This window comes from Canis lupus, chromosome 11 (genome assembly GCF_011100685.1).
Source record: "Canis lupus familiaris isolate Mischka breed German Shepherd chromosome 11, alternate assembly UU_Cfam_GSD_1.0, whole genome shotgun sequence".
Classification (NCBI taxonomy): Eukaryota; Metazoa; Chordata; class Mammalia; order Carnivora; family Canidae; genus Canis; species Canis lupus.
Genome location: NC_049232.1, coordinates 64,543,866 through 64,564,465, shown reverse-complemented (window position 1 = coordinate 64,564,465; position 20,600 = coordinate 64,543,866). Strand labels below are relative to the sequence as shown.

Genomic DNA, 20,600 nt, shown 5'->3' with positions numbered 1-20,600 from the left:
ATAACTTGTCTGGAACTTTTGTGTAACCACAGTGATATCGAGTTATGTAAATTAAAGATTATAATGCAAGACAATTTTTAGCAGTCTAAGTGCTTCTTTTTTTTCTCTTTTCTTTTCTAAGTGATTTTTGTCTCTTTCTTTATTGGGTCAAATTCAAGACCTAAAATGGACAGGCTTTACACAGATGCCTCTGAAGAACCTTTTCACATATGTAAGATAACAATGAGTTCTAGTGCTCAGAGGTCTTGTGAGATTTTTTTCATTCTGAAGGATTGTGTTCAAGATGGAATATGTTTCTTCATGGACAAAGATTTCAAGCGGAAAAATATTATACAAGCGATTACAAAAATGTTGTCATGAAGTCCTGAGAGTGGAACTTAGTCTGCAAATCATCAGTGAAGTCAGACTTCATTAACACCAACCATTACTCATCATCACTGTAGTGGTCAAGTGAAAATCATCCAATTTGTTTTATGTGATCCATCAATAAGCTGAAAATGGAATTGAAGTTGGGAGTTAACTGCATGGCCGGGCACCAAAAGTGTGTTGGCTCTTGAAGCTTCGCCTTCTGAAATACATGGCTACTTGATGATTGCTGTCTGTTGAATATTTGAACCTCAGTTACAATCCTCAGTTCTGAACAAGTGTTTTTCTGAATTGAATATGTTTGTGTATTCATTTGGGTTTTCATTTCATGATTTTTTGAGTTAGTGGCATGCCTCCATCAACCCCAAACCATTTTCGTCTCCGTAGAGCATGTTGTGTCCTGAATGTTTGCATCACGCCCTTCTCCCCCGATGCTCCCATTCTGCTTGCTCTGGTGGAGATATTGCACATTACTAAGTTGCATGTTGTCACGGCCTCAATGCAATTTAGTGTGTGTGATATTTCCACATGAGTGCATGCACACGGGTATGGCTCTTGCTTGTGGGATGACAGCTTTTCAGTATTGGTGGGTGGGCATCCTTCTTAGGAATTGGATGGGAGAATGTACGTACTGTGAAATTTATTTATTTATTCATTTTTTTTCTTTTTGAAAGTGAACGTGCTTCTCACCTCTCCCCCCCGCATCCAACACCGGAGAATTAAAAGTATCAGTGTCGATCATTCAGTAAATCTGTATTTGCATTTTGACATTGAACAAAGTAAATATTCATTGAAAAGAAATTCTCATGAATTTCAGGTTATAAACAATTGTTTAAAATGTATAAGGAAGAGTTTAAAGCTGTAAGAAAATGTATTTTCACTTATTTGAAAAGATAGCTCTCTTAACACTGGAATAGAGACAAAATCTCTTATGCATGTTTGGGAGCCTCACATTAACTGGAGTTCTTAAATAATAACCAACTCAGTAAAAATAAAGCCTTTTTAACCTAATTGATTAAAGATTGGTCTAATAATCCTAAACCTTTATGTCAAGTTTCCAAGGAAATGACCTTAAGAAACTTTGTCTTGTATTTAGTTCCTTATTGTGGTGCTTTAAAACTTAATTAAATTAATTTTAATAGCCTTATAATTGGACTAGTGTTGAGATACAACTGTTTGCTATTTGCCTATGTGTTTGAAGCAGCCCCTTGTTAATTTTTTAGTTAGCATTAGACCAAGCCTCCGTGATCAGTGGGCACTGTCAAAGACACAAAACCATGCATTAATGATGTACAAATATTGACTGCCAAGGACTCCAGTTGATTGAACGTGACACCACTGTTGTGACAATGACTCACTGTTTTTTCTGGGGGGGTTGCAAGGCTTCCGAGACGGCTTCTCCCTGTGCTCCTCAGCAGCACACCAGGTCTGCTTGTGCAGCGTGACCATCCCCCTCAGGAACGGGGAACTCCGCTGTCAACCAGGTTTCTGTACATTTTACTGTGGAGCCAGGTCTCTGGGGCAGATGAACCAGGAAACGGAGGGAGATACAACTTTTCAAGAGAGTTTAGGTAGTAATGAAGAGAGCTGGGTGATTCTTTTCCCCAGTTGATAATTTTACATGCTGTGTTTCTGGAAGCTGGCCTGCCCTCTCTGCTACCTAGCCTTCCATTGAGGGGAAGTATATCGTGGTGAGGGTAGATAAGGTAATGCTCGTTGTTTCCTGAGGGAGCAATAATCTGATAGTCTTCCTATTTGACCTTTAGAAAGAAAAGAGGGCAGAACCAGTGTAAAGAAGGGTTGGGGGTAGGCAAAGTTTGATTTTTGGACTCTTCTTTCTCCTTCCTTAGACACGTGCACTCTACTTGTCTGTGGTCTAGAGCCCAGTGTCCTCTGAGGGCATATAGCTTCTTGACCATGGCTTACCATTTTCCCCAAACCCCTCCTTGCTTCTGTCTCATTCCATTAAAAGCAGGTCATATGATCAAATCCTGGGTTGTCTGGCCAGCTTTCTCTCACTCCATTTAGAAAAGTAACCATGAAACAGCCCCCCCCCCCCCTTTTTTAAAGCTTCCTCACCATCTCTCCCCACAAGAACACCCTTTTTGGTCAGAAATGAGAGAGGGCTGAGAGTTGAAGGGAAGTGTTATTAGCTAACATGTAAAAGAGTTAAGTTTCATCTTAGAATTTATAAAGGGTGAGGAAGACAGCTGGTTAAGAATTATATCCTAACCAGGGGGACGCCTGGGTGGTTCAGCGGTTGAGTGTCTGCTTTTGGCTTCTGAGATCTGGGATCGAGATCGAGTCCCACATCGGGATCCTTGCAGGGAGGCTCCTTCTCCCTCTTCCTATGTCTCTGCCTCTCTCTGTGTGTATCTCATGAATAAATAAATAAAAATAAAATCTTTGAAAAAATCCTAACCAGGCATTTTTTTAAAGATTATTTATTTGAGAAAGAGAAAGTGTAAGCTGAAGGAGGAGCAGAGGAAGAGGGACAAGCAGACCCCATGCTGAGCGGGGAGCCTGATGTGGGGCTCAACTGCAGGACGGCTCAACTGCAGGACGCCAAGGTCATAACCTGAGCCAAAGTCAGAATCCAGACTCTAAACTGACTGAACCACCCAGGTGCCCCCTTAACCAGGCATCTGAAACCAGTTCAAGCCCCTGGGGTAGAGGAGTTAGATATATAGTTGACCCCTGAACAGTGTAGGAGTTAAGGGACTTGGACCCCTTGCACTGCTGAAAACCCACAGAAACTTAAATACTAATAGTTTACTATGGACCAGATGCCTCACCGATAACATCAACAATTAACAAATTAACACACACTTTGTGTGTTGTTCTTGTTAAATATCGTATTTTTACAATATAGTAATCCAGAGGAAGGAAAATGTTATTAAGGAAATCATTAGGAAGAGAAGATACAGACCATATCAAAAAATCAAAAAATATCTGCATATAAGTGGACCCACATAGTTCAAACGCATGTTGTTTAAGGATCAATATACAGTTGTGTAAACAAGGCATGGACACACACCTTTAGTGCCGTACAGTATACGTCAACAATGGCATTTACTAGGGGAAAACTTAGACAAAAACTGATTATAAGTAAATGAACCTGGAAGTTTTATTCATAGAGAGGTATGCTTCAGTGAGGCCTGACTGGATTGGATGCACTGTGGCCTGCCTTCCAGTAGAGGGGAACCCTGCCATTTATGGGTCTGTGTATAGCTCGGGGCAGGGGACCATCTGTAGGGATGCCTGCCAGTGGAAGGTTTTGAATGAGGATGTGGCCTTGTTAGAGGGGGGAGCTTCCAACTTTGTGGCTGTTATCAGTCTCACCCTCGAGCTAAATGAGACCTGTGGTACCAGCTTGACTGAGCTACAAAAGAGGGGAGGAAGAGGAACATCCAGGGTCTTCTGAATTTCATTCTTTTAAATTGTTGAGTTCTGGGAAAGCCTGGAGATGTAATTGGAGAACATTGTCAATGACCTTTGAAAAATCACCGAAAAAATAGGTCCCAGAAGACTGGGCACAAGCCAATACCCTATTCAAGAGAGAGGATTGAAGTAGACAGTAGAGGAAAACTAAATGTCACATACATATTAGCCTGATGAGGTTGGTGCAGGTTTTCTGTGAATTTTTATAATAGATGCTTGGTAATAGGGTTGTGAACAGTTATAAAAGGAAGGGTAATTTCCAGTGAATGGCACCATGCATTCTCGTGGCACAAGTCATATATAACCACTCTTAGAAAATGCCGCAAGTCAGAGCTTTTGTGATTATTGCAAAAGATTTGATGAAATATATCAGAGTGTCTTTCTTTTATAGCAAGATAGGAAAATGCTCACTGAATTTGAGTATCCAAAAAGTGTTGATTAATGGGTTGATATCAGGGAGTGAACGAAATGAGAGAATGATGTTTCACTGGTATGATTTTAAGGAATAGATACTCTTTACATTGATTAGACGAGTGATTTCTGGTACCCGCATTCAAACTGTATCATGCACACCGTTAATTATGTGCCAGATAAGGTTGTGTTTGGTTCTGAGAATGAACAATTCCTAGCGGTCTCTGAATTTTAGGTTCCAGAGAACTGAGAGATGAGTGATTATGTACACCGTATTTTGGGTTTTTGCTCATGTAGCTTCATTGGTACTTTATAGTTTAAAATAATTAATCTACACCTTTGTGGTATGCTACTTCCACTCTCAGCTTTGCCATACCCCGTATCTCTTTAGCACACTGCAAAAATTGGTATACTTCCAAAAACTGGAAGGAGAGAAGAGAAAGTCACTATGTGCATTATTTTTAGCCTTACTAAAGTGCTAATTGGTAATAATGACATAATTCTGTAATAGCACCAACTTAATTGCATGCTTACTGTGCACCAGTCATGAAGCTTATCACTTTCGTTGGGTTATTAATCTTCATAATAATATTATGAAGTGAATACTTGTCTCTGTTATTTCTGTTTCACAATTAAGGCAAGTGAAGCTCAGAGAAGTTTACAGTCTTGAAGATCATGCCACTAATCAGTGACAGAACTGAGATTCCAGAGAGATTGGTCACAGAGCCAGAGCTCTTTCAGGTCTTGTGACGCCCGATTCTGTATTCTTGCTACCAAATCCAGGTCCTGTTGGCCTTCATTAACATTTCTATTTACCGCATTCTCGACTATTGCCTTCCTCACCACCACTCCTTTCCTTCCATTCATTACCTCGCTGAGGGGTCTTCTAACTTCGGCTCGGCTCGAGCCTCCAGTTCTGTCCTTTCTTTCATCCATCCTCTACCTGATGTTTGCTGAGCACCCGCTGTGCGCCAGCATGGAGTTACATGCTTTGCATATATTATTTCATTGAATCCCTCTTGGGTTGCCTCATTCATACAAAAAAAGAGACCTCTTTTACACTGTGAGTGTAGTTCAGTTTTTTGTTTTGTTTTAATGAAGGCAATAAAAAGGCTCAGAATGCGGGCCTGACTTCTTTCAAGTAAAAAGGCAATGGCGACCCTCTTAAAATTGTTGGATCTGTACTAGATCATTCTGGTGTACAAATGCCCACTCTAGGCACCCAACTCACTAAAAGCCAAGAAAGACATCCAGTGCTGGGGTAGGTCATAGAGCGCTCAATAGAGTCATACCAGCAAGCCACGGATGCACACACACTTGGCAAGCTGTGTGGCTTGTTGCATCTCTCCTTGCTTCTTGCCCCCATCCCCATGTTCTATCTCTGTTTGTAAAATTTCTTTCTTTTCTTTTCTTTTCTTTTCTTTTCTTTTCTTTTCTTTTCTTTTCTTTTCTTTTCTTTTCTTTCTTCTTTTCTTTTCTTTTCTTTTCTTTTCTTTTCTTTCTTTCTCTTCTCTTCTCTTCTCTTCTCTTTTTCTTTCTTCTTTCTTTCTTTCTTTCAAAAAATATTTTATTTATTTATTCATGAGAGACACAGAGAGAGAGGCAGAGACACAGGCAGAGGGAGAAGCAGGCCCCACGCAAAGAGCACGACACGAGACTTGATCCCGGGTCTCCAGGATCCGGCCCTGGGCCGAAGGTAGCGCTAAACCACTGAGCCACCCACGCTGCCCTGTATTCTCTTTTTTATTGGAGTTTGATTTGCCAACATATAGCATAACACTCAGTGCTCATCCCATCAGGTGCCCCCCTCAGTGCCCATCACCCAGTTGTTTTAAACATTTTTTAAAGATTTTATTAGAGTGTGCCTGTGTGCACAAGTGGGGGAGGGGTAGAGGGAGAAGCAGGCTCCCTGCTGAGCAGGGAACCCAACACAGGACTCAATCCCAGGACCCCGGAGTCATGACCTGAGCCGAAGGCAGTTGCTTCACTGGCCAAGTCACCCAGGTACCCCCTACCTCTACTTTCCAGAACATTTCACTCTAATAGGGTGAACAGGACCCCAGTTTGTCTCAGGATGCGTATACTGAGCCCCAGCCCCCTTTGGAAGTGGTCAACTAGGATAGCCACTATCGAATAATGGCCTTGGCCAGAACCAGATGTAGGTGTCATGTAGCTGCCCAGGCTTCTGTTAGTGGTGTCTTGGCTTTGGGGACCATTAAGTATGTGTTTGGCCTGCAGGTAAACATCTTAGTACTATATAATAGGAATCTGGATACCAAAAATATATTGTCATCTAACATCTTGATCTTTAGTGAGTTGGGTGCCTTGATTAGGAATTATTATATCAGAGCTATCTAGTACACAGATCCAATAATTTCCAGAAGAGTTTTCTTGCCTTTTAGCTGTAAATAGCTCAGCACCATCTCCCCCAGCCCCTGCCCTCATTTTGAGCTATCACGTTTTTTTTCTTTTTTAAAGAAAAGTGCACCTGTACTTTTAGTTTAACAGATTTATCTGATTTTTTAAAAATGATTTTATTATTCCCAAGAGACACAGAGAGGCAGAGACATAGGCAGAGGGAGATGCAGGCTCCCTGTAGGGAGCCTGATGTGGCACTCAATCCCAGGACCCCAGGATCACAACCTGAGCCAAAGGCAGACGCTCAAGCACTGAGCCACCCAGGCATCCTGATTTATCTGATTTTTGACCAGGAGTCATTTTTCTGCATGAATGAGAGGACCCAACACAGAGCCAATGGAACAATATAGGCAAAGCATGTAACTCAGCACTTGGGACATGGTGAGTTATATTAGTTTCTGATTGCAGCTATAACATTACCTTAAGCTTAGTGGCTTAAAACACAGATTTTTTTTTTTTTCTGACCATTCTGGAGGTCAGAAGTCCTAAAATTAGGGTGCCAGCAGAGCTGTGTTCATTCTGGAAGCTTTAGGAGAGAATCTGTTTCCTTGCCCTTTCCAGCTTCTGGAGGCTGCCCGCATTCCTTGGCTCATGGTCCTTCTTCCCTGTTCAAAGCCAGCAGTGTGGCATTTTCAAATGTCTCTTTCTCTCTGACCTTTGCTTTTGTCCTCATGTCTCCGCTAACACTGACTCTCCTGCTTCCTTCTTTTTACAACTTGTTTTTATTGAGATAAAAATCCACATACGTGAAATTCACCATTTTAAAATATACAATTCAATGGTTTTAATATATTCACAGTTTTTGCCTTCCATCACCACTGTCTTATATGAAATCCACCTTCCTCTTATAAGGACTTCTGTGATTACATTGGGCCTACCCAGTAATCCAGGATAATCTCCCGAATCTCACAATGCTTGTCTTAATCACATCTGCAGAGTCCCATTTACCACATAAGGTAACATATTCCCAGGGACTGGCCATTAGGATGTAGACATTTTTGTGGATTTAGACATACCTACCACATGGGTACTTAGCAAACGTTAGTGTCTCTTGACCTTACCTTCTCAATTCAGATACACTAAGCTCTTGTACTACAACTTTCCAGAGTTGTCATCATCAGAATCTTCTGAGCATCAATAAAGTATACTGTTCTCAAGAAATAGAACCACAATAGCTTCTGTAGCAGCTACTGTTTATTGGGGACCTAGTGTGCACTGGGTCAGTCAGGAGGGGATTTGGATACATTGCCATTTAGCTTTTCATGAGTTGAATTGCTCTTTCTGCTGGTATTCACCCTCATAATACCATAAGTATGAAATTTAACCTCGCGGCTCTAAGAGATGTGGTGTAATATAGCAGGCAATGACTTCTGGCTAATTGTCCGTGGACCATATGTTTTATTTGAATTGAAAGATCAAAGGAATTGCTAGTGTTTCTTATAAAATTAAAACATACCATATGACTGAGCATCTCCATTCCTAGGTACGTACTGAAAAGCAGAAAGCCCATGTCCATGCAAAGGCTTGTGCTTGAATGTTCACAGCAACATTATTCACAATAGTCCCAAACCGGAAATAGCCCAAATGGCCATAAGTTGGTGATTAGATAAACAAATTGTGGCCTATACAAATAATTGACTACTACTCAGCAATTACAGAGGAACAAACTGATAATGATAATGTGGGCAAATCTCAAAATATTGTACTAGGTTGAAGAAGCCAAACACAAAAGCTGTATAATGAAAGTGTGAATGTCCTTGACACTACAGAACTGTACACTTGAGAATGGTTAAACGGCAAATTTCTTGGTATGTATATTTTACCACAGTTTTTTTCTTATTTTTTTTTATTTTATTTATTCATGAGATACACAGAGGGGGTGGGGGTGTGCAGGCAGAGACACAGGCAGAGGGAGAAGCAGGCTCCATGCAGGAAGCCTGATGTGGGACTTGATTCCGGGTCTCCGGGATCATGCTCTGGGCTGAAGGGGGCACTAAACCGCTGAGCCACCTGGGCTGCCCTTTACCACAGTTTTTTAAAAAGCTACATAATGTATGATTCTGTTCAGATGAAATTCTAGAAGAGACAAAACCATGGTGACAGAAAGCATATCTAGTTGGTGTCATAGTTCAGAGAGGGATAGACTATCCAAGGACGTGAGGGAGTGTTTTAGGGTAAGTGTTCTATATCTTGACAGTAATGGTGGTTCTGTGCTGTATACATTTGCCAAGACTTAACTGAATTAATACACTTAAGGGTGAGTGTTATTGTTTCTAAGTTATAGTTCAGTAAAGCCAATAAAAAGAAAAAAATGGCTAGGAATTTGATGGAGTTAAAAAAAATTCTGTCTCCTAGTAAATTGTTAAGAGATTTGTCTTTGCTGTTTTATAAAGCTCATGTACCAGATCATAAATAGCAAGAGGGTAATCCATTGCCCTTTCATCCCTCACTGTGTTACATGAACATGTTGAGTAACTGTAAACAGTATCTAATACATTTAGGGTTCACAAAATTATTTGAAAGTTGCCTTAATGAGAATGTTATCAACACTCAGTATTCCCAGAGGTAAAAGAAGGAAGACTATGTGCTGTTTCCTACAAGTGGTCCTTTTTGGATTGAGTTTTGCCTACGTGCCACGCAGAGGGGTGATTCAGTTGAAGTATTTCATGACACCTTTGATGTCAACTTCATTTTGGTGTAAACATTTTTGGATACCATGAAGTTGGTAAGCCATTTTGATTAACATAAGATTGGTGCAAACATCTATATGTTTTATCATTGACCTCCTCAGTTCTGGTCCAATCTGTACCAATTTTTTTTTTTAAAGACCTTATTGTTATTAATCTCCCTGGGGTATTTGACCTTAATATCATCCCCTCTTCTCAAAAGCTTCTTTCTCCTTTGGCCTCTGGGAATACTATACCCTAGTGATTGTCTCCCAACTGCTGGTGTGATCTCATTATCACTTTGGCCTTTGTCCCTCTGTCCTTAGGTCCCCTATGGGAACACAGCCCATCGCCCCATTTTCTCTACGCTTGCCCCTGGGGGTATCTTATCCTTTCCTGTGATTAGTTGCTTCTGGCCCATTCAAATCTCTTGCCCCAAGTTTTCCATCAACTTTGTCTTTTACTTCCAGTGACCTCCAGGCTATTTTCACCATCCTTTCACCATAATTTCTCCCCTTATTATTTCACCCCGTATTATTTCTAAACTAAATATATTCCCTTTTCTTCCATGTCTCCTCTCGTTTAGGGCTTTTCCATGCTCTTGAGACACTGCCAGTCTTTCTCCCTCAGGTTTAAAACCTGAAGCTTGGCTACTTTCTCTTTTTCCCCCATCTCCTTTATTCAGTTACTGTTCAGATATTTTGTTTCCTCTGGGCTCTCTCCCTTCCTTTCCATCTTTTTGATACCATTTTAATCTGTATCTTTATTGTCAGAGATCACATGGTAGGTTCACATTCTTGAGTGAAAGCTGCTGGTCAGGATGACAAAGGAGGTTTGACAGTCTGGGGAGCCACTGTGTCACCCAGTTCATGTGTCTGAACCCTAGTAAATGAATCTCTAGGTTTTGGAGCTTGGCTTTCCTCTTACCATGTATCTCTTGGGATGCTTTGGAAAAGCTCGGTGTACAGTGTCCCCTTTGCTGCCATAGCCTCTGATATTTTAATGACAGGTTTTCCTTCTCTCATGAGTATATGACCATACTTCCCCTGTGCCCCACAGAACTCTGTTTTTTATCATTTTATGATGCCTTTGGAATAACTTGAGGTTTGCTGCTTTTGAGCTCTGCGCAGTTCCTAATTTCTCCTCCTTACATAATACTGCCTTAATCTTCCAACTGAAAACCAAAGCTGAAGCACCTGACATTGCAGATTTTCATGTACTTCATTCCTATTAATCACCAACTGTGTGGGTCTGTTTTTACCCCTTTTGTATTTTCCTCTGATTTTACTTGGGAAATAATAAGACTTTTTTTTTTTTTTCCATAAATTCTCTCCCAATGACCTGCATTTTTTTTGATAACATTGATATAAGGTGCTTTGTAGGCTAGGTTGCAGAGCTGAAGGAATGTTGGAAAATTTGTTAATAAGAGAAGATCCACGAAATGCAAATTATATTATCCTGCACTTGTTCTTCCCAAAGGGGAGGCATGGTGACAGCCTGTATTTCTTAGAATTTAACTATGTCCTCAGAAATAATATAGTCATACTTAAATTTTTTCCCACTTATTTTGGCAGCAAAATATGTGCTTCGGAAGTGAAAAGTTGATGAATTATTTCAGTGAATAGGCTATTTTAAGGTGTTTTATTTCAGTTATTTTTTTCATCAGAGAAATTTAGTAAACATGTAGCCAGAGCCCTGGAAATAACTGATTTTTCTGAATCACAATGTGATGCTGTGTTTATTTACTTTCCCTTTTATCTTTGGGCATTCTAGAGGGGTGTTTGATGCTTCCCTCAAAATGGCTGGCTTCTACGGACTGTACACTTGGCTGACTCATACTATATTTGGCATCAATATTGTCTTCATACCATCAGGTAACAGTAGTATCATAACTTCCACTGTCCTCTGTTTAAGGAAAATTAAGCCATTTTACGTACATTGGGACATGCCATCCTCCTCAAGCTTAAAATACTAAATTTCGAGATCTATTCCAGATTAGGAGCAGAAGTATGATTTGTAGTGTGTATTTATGCTGTATTCCCATGAGCTAGAATGATACCCAGCACTTAGAAAGCAGTGCATAGGGATGTGTTAAATCAGCGAATGTCCTAGCATTTAGCACAACACCTAGTACATACTTGGCACTCAGTAAGGGTTTGAATTGAACTAATTGGCAGGGAGCAATGAGTTGGTCAAATAGCTCTGTCCCCTGAAGGACACCGTCCAAGGAGCAAGACGAATGTCTCTGAGAGCACACAAGCTATCGCCCTGCCTCTTCAGATCTATTCTAATAATAGGCTCATTCTGTAAGCACCAGGGTGGTTCAAAACCATTTTTCCCTTTACATTATCTTTGCTCCTCTCCTTCTACTTTTCCTTCCACTGTTTCCATGTCTCCTTGTCTTCCTGAATATATCTGCCTTCCACATTTACCTGCTACCGCCATTTTTTCCCTTTCTTCTTTACATTCCCAGGTTCATTCATGTTCTTTCCTTCTTCTGTGTCCACTAAGCCACCCTCTGACGTGTAGGCTGCCTGCAAGCACACGGTGGTTGTTGTCTTATAACAACCTTGTGAGGCAGGCAGGGTAGATGGAATTCCTGGTATAGAGGTGAGAAATCAGAAGTTTTCCAAGGTCACATCTCTGGGTAGTGGTAGGACCAGAACTAGAATCCACATCTGCTTGACTCTTGGTCTGGAGGGGAGCCAGATGAGAGAGAGAGTGGACATCCTGCTCTGTAAGGGGATGAGCTTGAAGTCAGGTCCTTCAGCTGGCTGGACTCTCTTGGTTTTGTTTTTGTTTAAATTACATTTCTGGGGGAGGAGGGCGGGGGGTGGGAGTGATTGGGTGATGGGCACTGGGGGTTATTCTGTATGTTGGTAAATTGAACACCAATTAAAAAAATAATAAAAAAATACATTTCTGTTTTATTAGAAAGGAACAAGATGAAGAGTTTACATTCATCTCTGAGGTTTATAAACTAATTTCTAATTTGGCTTTGGACTCAGTACAAATTTTGACCAATGCTTCACAGTTACATGATAGGACTGTATATTAACCATTGATTCAAAATAACTGCGGGACACTAGAATTTTGTTGCTTAAGGAGAGATTCATGGACTAGGCATGCGCTTTAGATTTTTAGCATCAACTTTTGAGATACATACCAGACCTTCATTTAACTAGCACATTCAGTTAAATGGCATTATCATGCACCTGAAATTTGAGTTTGTGTTTGTTTAATTTGTTTTGGTGTCATTGAGGAGCTAGTTGCTTAGGTTCTGCTGTTTTATTATTGTTTTAATGGAGATGTTAAGTTGCTTTTCTTTTCATCTTAGCTTTAGCAGCAATCCTAGGAGCAGTGCCCTTCCTAGGGACATACTGGGCAGCAGTACCTGCAGTTCTAGACCTGTGGCTTACACAAGGCTTAGGGTGCAAAGCCATCCTACTGTTGGTTTTTCATCTCCTGCCAACGTATTTTGTAGATACTGCCATCTATTCGGATATATCAGGGTAAGTCCACAGAACTTCTCAAGTTGCTAGTGGATCATATCCAGGGATTTATGTGGCCTTTTTTAAAAGAAGGGTTGTTTTGTTTTGTTTTGTTTTCCCTTTTGCAGATGGGAAAAGGGCAGAGGGTAGGACTTTTCAGTGAAGTAGTCTTTTGTGATCCCATTGATACAATCAAATTTTAATGTAATATAATTAATACCGTTTGCAAGGCATGCTATTTTGTTACATAAGTATTTATAATAAATGAGACCCTGCATTAACACAAATTTTTGAATAATCTTAGTGATATTTAAGCTAGGAAAGAAATATTACTAGATGTACATAAAACATTACATTTTAAGTACAGTAATGAGTTAGTGGTTATTTTTAGAACTTATATGCCTTTGGAGAAAAACATTGAGTTGTAGGTCACATTTTCCATGTGAAACCAAATCTCATCAAGTTAATGTCTGATAAACAGAGCTCTATTTACTTAAGATATTATAGTATGGACCTAGAATGAGTACAGGTTAAATTTAGGACAGAATCTAGGCCTTGACCATATAACATAATAAATACATATCTGTTTTTATAGATTTTGAAATCTCTTAGAAATTGTATTAAATAAATTATGCCAGTTCTTATTTATTCATGTATCTAGATTCACATTGATTATTAGAATCTAGGATGTAACCAAATGCTGAAATTTCATCAGTTACTCAAATTCAGAATGTGCCTACTGAAACTATCATAATAGTTAATATATTAAATATTTTTAAGTAAAATTCATCATCACAGTAAGTGTAGACAAGGGCTAAGTTCATAGAGTACCCATTAGTTAATTTGAAAATACATACAAATTGTATGCCATCCTGTTTTCTCTCTAGTATCCTGAAATAGAAAACAAATGAAAAAAAAAAAAAAAGAAAGAAAAGAAAGAAAACAAATGATACGTAACTACTCTAAAGCCCAGAGTTCCAGAGCAGAAAGAAACAGCAACTCCATAAGCGAGCCTTAGGGAAACTTTTGTTTAAAACTTGAGAGAGGGATCCCTGGGTGGTGCAGCGGTTTGGCGCCTGCCTTTGGCCCAGGGCGTGATCCTGGAGACCTGGGATCGAATCCCACGTCGGGCTCCCGGTGCATGGAGCCTGCTTCTCCCTCAGCCTGTGTCTCTGCCTCTCTCTGTCTCTCTGTGTGTGACTATCATAAATAAATAAAAATTTAAAAAAAATCTTTAAAAAATATATATATATAAAACTTGAGAGAGAAATTTACAGACAAAAGGACATTAAAACGTGGTTAACTAGTGCTTAACAGTTGAAATTTAGGGACGCCTGGGTGGCTCAGCGGTTAAGCATCTGCCTTTGGCTCAGGTCGTGATCCTGGAATCCTGCGTTGGGCTCCCTGCTTGGATCCTGCTTCTCCCTCTGCCTCTCTCTCTCTCTCTCTCTGTGGGCCTCTCATGAATAAATAAATAAATAAAATATTTTTTTTTTTTAAGAAAAACAGTTGAAATTTAAATAGTAAGAGTAGTCTTTTAAGCTTATTAAATGTTTTCATTTCTCTTTACTGTAAATTTTTTATTAAAGTTTCTAGCTAGATTTTAAGATTTATATGTGACTTTATCTTAATAATAAAATAATACCTTATTTAACCAGCATTGTTAGGAAATGAAAGATTTTGTGTAAATTGTTTTATTTTTTAATAAATGAAGCCTTTGTTTAAAAGCTTTTTTTTTTAAGCCTTAAGCATTTTTGATAGAATTTTTTTTTTAATTTTTTTATTTATTTATGATAGTCACACAGAGAGAGAGAGAGGCAGAGACACAGGCAGAGGGAGAAGCAGGCTCCATGCACCGGGAGCCCAATGTGGGATTTGATCCCGGGTCTCCAGGATTGCGCCCTGGGCCAAAGGCAGGCGCCAAACCGCTGCACCACCCAGGGATCCCTTTTGATAGAAATTTTTAAAAAATGTATTATTTAGGGGAAAAGCTTGCTTACAAAGCATGTGGAATGCTTTGTGGAATACTGCCCTAAATTTTTTTTTTGGAATGAGAAAGATAGATTATGAACATAATGTATTGATTTCCTGAAGACTAGCTAACCTTGATTGTTACTTATTGAACCATTTATTGAATTATAACATAATACAGAATATTATTCCAGAGGTGTTTGCCCTTTAGTAAATTGTTCCAATCACCTCTGTCTGAAAACTGGAAGTAGAACGTACCTTCTCTCCAAGTCCCTCTTGTGTCAATGGTCATTTGTTCTTGCTGTCAGTGTGCCATGCTGGTTGTCATCTATCTTACTGTTTTCCAGTTATGTAAGTGATCCTGTGGTAAGCTGGAGGGCGGTGATGACTCTCCTGTAAGATAGAAATCTTGGGCTTTGTGACAGGTAGTTTCCTCATGAGGCCTTTTGTCATTACCTGTATTTAAAAACTATTTTAGGATATTGCCCCAAGTCTAACCTGTGAAAAGCATGAGTGCTATTGTATTGCCTTATAAAAAGTGTAATTCTTTGAATTGCATGCTAAATTGTGTCTGCTTAACTGTCAGTTGATGGAAGTCCGTGTAACACATGACTTATGTAACCGGTCCTCGGCCAACACTAATCTAGGTCAGGCAGCCATGTAATGGGTATAGGATATTTATATACATTGTGACTTCACACCCTCTGTTGCTGAAACTTACAGAAAGGCAGATGTCCTGTGTGTTACATAGGTAAGAAAATGCTTGCATTCAATATTACAACCACTGTTCAGTTATCTGCACTGATGTAATCTAGAGAAACTTGGTCATGCAATCAAAGGCCTGGTGTGTTAGGAGTGAAGATTGTTTTGGAGGTGTGTTTCAGATTTACTCTGAGGTTTGTGTTTGTTCAAAGCCCTGAGCTAATCTGTATGCTCTTTGTTGCAGAGGCGGGCATCCTTACTTGACAGGTTTGGCAGTGGCTGGTGGGGCCTACTACTTGGGCCTGGAAGGAGCAATCATTGGACCCATACTTCTCTGCATACTTGTGGTCGCTTCCAACATCTATAGTGCCATGCTAATGAGTCCTACAAATTCAGTGCCCACGCCAAACCAGACCCCATGGCCTGCTCAGACTCAGCGGTAAGTTAGAGCAGAAGGATCATGAACTGGGTATGAAGCTGAATTATTCCATGTCTGTAGTCTTTTTTACCTGAGTAGCCTGTCAGGATACAGGTATTTCAGTGCACATGGTCTGCTAAAGATTATAGAAAACTCTAAGTAATAGAAACCATCTGTTTGTAGATGTTTGAGTTTCAGATACCAGGAAAATTTTAAAACTAAATTGAGACAGAATTGTGCATATCATAGAAGACCAAAAATAAATAAACCATATAAAAAACCTCTTGGGGACATGGTGTACCAGATTAAAGGGGAGTCAGGACAGTCAGATGCAGTGTAGGAGTCAGCGGGAGGTCCTGAATTAGTGGTGAGGAGAATCGATAAAGAACATTTATGGAACAGTTGGAGAAATCTGAATATGGGATATATATTAAATAGTTCTTTTTTATGTGTTAAATTTCCTAGTGTTAAAAATTTAAAAAGTGTTAAATTTCCTAGGCATGATACTGATACCTTTGTTGTGTAGCAGAATATCCTTTAGGGATAAGATGTCAAGATGTCTGCAACTTATTTTCAAATAGTTCAGCCAAAACTAATAGAGGGGAAAAGTGACTATAGCAACATACTAACAATTGTGAATCTAGATGAGTGACATTTGGTTGTTAAATGTACTTAGTCTTTCAGTTTTTCTGTAGGTTTCCACTTTTCCAAAATAAAAAGTTGGGGAAAAAATTTTGGTATAGAGTTAGAACTTGTTATTTTGCAAGTACAGACAGACAATCCATAATTGCTGTCATCTGCTGTCACCAACAGTTCATAAAATAAGTTTATGTAATATAAATTATAACTAAAAAAATTTCCCTGATTGTGTCAAAATTTACAAAGCTTTTTATTGAGGTTTATCTTACATAGGCTGAGATGCACATCTTAAATATACAACTAGATGGATTTTTTCATATACACATACCCATGTAAGCATCACCTACATTAAGATAGAGTATATCCATTGCTCTAGAAGGCTTCCCCATACAGTTTTTCAGTCAGACCCCTTCTCTGCTAATGATCTGACCACTGTCACTTAGATTGGCTGTGCCTATTTTTGAACCTAAAAGAAATCCTGTAGTAAGTACTCCTGAATCAGGCCTCTTCTGCTCATGTGTGTCTGTGGCTTCCAATCACATTGGTACATGTACCAGTCATCCTTTTTTCATGCTGCCTAGAATTCCAGTACATGAATATACCAGTTTATTCATTGCAGTGTGATGGAGATTTGTGGACTTGCCAGTGTCTTCTGGGTAGACATGAGTATTTAGTTTGAGTATCTACCAAGAAGTGGGGTGGCTGGGTAGACATCGGTTTTAACTTCAGTGGATACTACTTGTTAAACAGTTTTTCTTTGTGGTTATGCCACTAATCACATGGTAACAAGAGGTAAGATGGACCTTTAACAATTAAAAAGTAAGAAATCGGGGATCCCTGGGTGGCTCAGCGGTTCGACGCCTGCCTTTGGCCCAGGGCGTGATCCTGGAGTCCCGGGATCGAGTCCTGCGTCGGGCTCCCGGCATGGAGCCTGCTTCTCCCTCTGCCTGTGTCTGCCTCGGCATGGAGCCTGCTTCTCCCTCTGCCTGTGTCTGCCTCTCTCTCTCTCTCTCTATCATGAATAAATAAATAAAATCTTAAAAAAAAACAATTAAAAAGTAAGAAATCTTAACTTTTCAGAGACTCTACTACCTTGTCCTTATTTTTCTCCATTGGAAAATAATTTTTCCTGCATTGGGTCTTCTAGCATAATGAATTATTAACGAGTTGATACTGAAAATGTATTTACTGAAACAATTTTATGTTTTTCTTAAAAATTCTTTAGAAACATTCTGCTTATTTTGTGTAAAGTTTTGTATTTTCTGAAGAAAGATGTTCTTTAACTCAGAATAGGTCAGATATAGTTCCAGAGTTAGACCCAGTTGATTAGAGGGCCATTTTAGCTAATGCAAGGCACTTACTGGATGGCAGGGAAAAATCCGTTTCCTTAAAAAGAATAAAAAGAGAGGTACTTGGGTAGTTTTAACAAAAGCGTCACCATTTTGAAGGTGGTGACACTATGGTATCTGTTTCTGCCTTTCTGTGGGTACCTAAGAAACCAGTGAACAGTAACTTGAAAGAATAGAGAGCCCATGATAACTGGATACCCTACTCCTTGGGTATCCATACAAGAAACCAAAAGAAAATTGGTTGATCAATATTTTGCTGTTATTTTAGAAAAAAGCTTTTAATGATTCCAAGTTAGAAAAGTAGGAATTGGTTTTTAAGGTGAGACAAAAGAAACTGAATTCTTACAAAGGCAAGTGACTCTTTTCCCCCCCTTCTCCCTTCTGAAGGTAGAATGTGGGACGCTTGGGTGGCTCAGTATCTGCCTTTGGCTCACTTCGTGATCCCTGGGTCCTGGGATAGAGTCCCACATAAGGCTCCCTGACTCCTGCAGGGAGCCTGCTTCTCCTTCTGCCTGTGTCTCTGCCTCTCTCTGTCTCTCATGAATAAATAAAATCTTTATTAAAAAAAAAAAGAAGGTAGAATGTTATTAATTAGGTGGTATGTGTGTTAAAGATATAATGTGAAGGGGGATCCCTGGGTGGCTCAGGAGTTTGGCGCCTATCTTTAATCCTGGAGTCCCGGGATCGAGTCCTGCGTCGGGCTCCCTGCATGGAGCCTGCCTCTGTCTCTGCCTCTCTCTCTCTCCCTCTATGTCTATCATTAATAAATAAATAAAATCTTAAAAATATATATATAATGTGAAGGCTTTTATAGTCTTCATCTTTTTTTTTCCTTAGAGGTTATGTATGCATGTTGTTGAAAGAGTCAAAAATTTCTGCAAAGCTTGTGAGAACTTGTGTGAGATCCTTTGCCTTTCCTCTGTCTTTCCTTTTCCCCTCTGAGAGGAACCACTTTTTTAAGTTTTTTTTTTTTTTTTTTTTTTTTTTTTTAGAGAGAGAGAGAGGGAGAGAGGGAGAACGAGCAGGGCAGGGGTAGAGGGAGATGGAGAAGCAGACTCCCTGCTGGAACCTGACACAGGGCTGGATCCCAGAACCCTGAGATCATGACCTGAGCCAAAGTCAGATGCTTAACTGACTGATCCACCCAGGTGCCCCTGAGAGGAACCACTTTTTGACTCTCATTTGATTTTTTATCTCCATTTCTTGAAATGGCATGTTTATTTCTTGTTTTTGTTTTTTTGTTTTTTTTTTCATGAATAGGCATTATCTATTAGAAATCACCTTTTACTACCCAACCCCCACTATTAAACTGCGATAATTGGTCTGATCCGTATTTGGCACTTAAATTATTATGACTACATAAATAACGTTCCTATTTGAGCCTTCTTGTATATTCTGTATGTCTTTACTTCATACCACTTTTTGGTTTCCTTTGAGTTACACCATTTTTTTGTTGGCTTTGTTTTCTGAGTACTTATAGTTAGCCTCAAGCTGTGTGCCAGGTGTTTACATCTCCTCTTGCTCAGTATGCTCAGTTGTATCAGCTATACCACAAGTTTTACCTTCCTGATGAAGTCTCTAGAGTCTTCTGCTCCAGTGGATGCTGGCTGCCCCTTTTCCTGCTGTTCAGCTATCAACTGTGATTCCCTCAGCTCTCCCCTGTGTTGGAATTCTTACTTCCTTTACGATTCCCCATTTCATTTTCTTTTTTGATTTATTATTCCCTTTTTGTTGGAGCGCAGCCTCCTATAGATTTTTGGGAAAGAATGTGTGGGGAGTGAATTTTGGGAGGATGGTCCTGTCTGGAGAGGTTTTTCCTAAAGTCATACATAGTAGCTTGCCTGGGTAGAGAATTTTATGTTGGAAATGTTTACCTTTAGACTTTATTTCTTCGTTGTCTTCTGGCCTCCACGGTGGTTAAAAGTCTGAAGCTGTTTTAATTCCTGAGTCTTTGTAATTTAACTGTTTGAAACCCTACATGATCTTCTGTTTTACTTCTTCTTTTGTTGTTCTGATTGATATTTGGTAATACCTTTATTTTTTATTTTTTTTTAATTTTTTTAAAATTTTTTATTTATTTATGATAGTCACAGAGAGAGAGAGAGAGGCGCAGAGACACAGGCAGAGGGAGAAGCAGGCTCCATGCACCGGGAGCCCGATGTGGGATTCGATCCCGGGTCTCCAGGATCGCGCCCTGGGCCAAAGGCAGGCGCCACACCGCTGCGCCACCCAGGGATCCCCTGGTAATACCTTTAAAACTGGAAACTTACGTTCTGCAGATCTAAACTTTTTCTTGAATTATTTCATTTATGATTTCCTTCTCATCCTTTCAGAAACTTATTTTGATGTTAAGTCTCATACACTGGTCATCTCATTTTCTTATCTCTGCCGTTTTTCTATTACTGATGTTTTGCCTTTGTTTTCTGGATGACTTCTTCAATTTTATTTTCCAGCCCCTCCATAGAAATTTCCATTTTTATCACATTTTGAAAAATCTGGTTTATTGAGGTATTATTTACATTAATAAAATTACCTTTTTCGCATTCAGGTAGTTACTAGTTTTCTGTGATGCATGACAAATTACCACTTAGTGGCTTTAAAACAACATGCATTTTTTCTTTCAAAGTTTCTGGGGGTCGGGAGTCCAGGCACAGTTTAGCTGGATCTTCTGCTTAAGGTCTGACAAGACTGCAGTCAAGGTGTCAGCTGGAGCTGAGGTTTCCTCTGT

The 20,600-nt window shown here is 39.6% G+C and overlaps 1 protein-coding gene, 1 long non-coding RNA gene and 1 other non-coding gene across 9 annotated transcripts in view; 2 read left to right on the top strand and 1 right to left on the bottom strand.

Moving 5' to 3' along the window:
* LOC111098127 overlaps positions 1-15,406 on the bottom strand; it is a 47,770-nt gene extending 32,364 nt beyond the window's left edge. For all 3 annotated transcript variants that reach the window (XR_005367138.1, XR_005367137.1, XR_005367139.1), the window contains exons 1-2: positions 15,263-15,406; positions 15,023-15,157 (exon numbers count right to left, since the gene is read on the bottom strand). This is a non-coding gene — a long non-coding RNA (uncharacterized LOC111098127). The remainder of the gene's footprint in view (positions 1-15,022; positions 15,158-15,262) is intronic.
* TMEM245 (transmembrane protein 245) overlaps positions 1-20,600 on the top strand; it is a 102,058-nt gene that overhangs the window by 68,881 nt on the left and 12,577 nt on the right. For 2 of the 5 annotated variants that reach the window (XM_038553055.1, XM_038553054.1), the window contains 3 exons: positions 11,076-11,176; positions 12,640-12,814; positions 15,711-15,905. In XM_038553055.1, coding sequence (XP_038408983.1) covers positions 11,076-11,176; positions 12,640-12,814; positions 15,711-15,905 — 471 coding nt within the window. Of the gene's footprint in view, positions 1-121; positions 272-9,190; positions 9,362-11,075; positions 11,177-12,639; positions 12,815-15,710; positions 15,906-20,600 lie in introns of those variants that run through there. The other 3 variants (XR_005367135.1, XM_038553056.1, XM_038553058.1) reach the window with 3 other exon arrangements.
* MIR32 (microRNA mir-32) lies at positions 828-889 on the top strand. The gene has a single exon (NR_049223.1). It is a non-coding gene; the product is annotated as a microRNA mir-32 (primary transcript).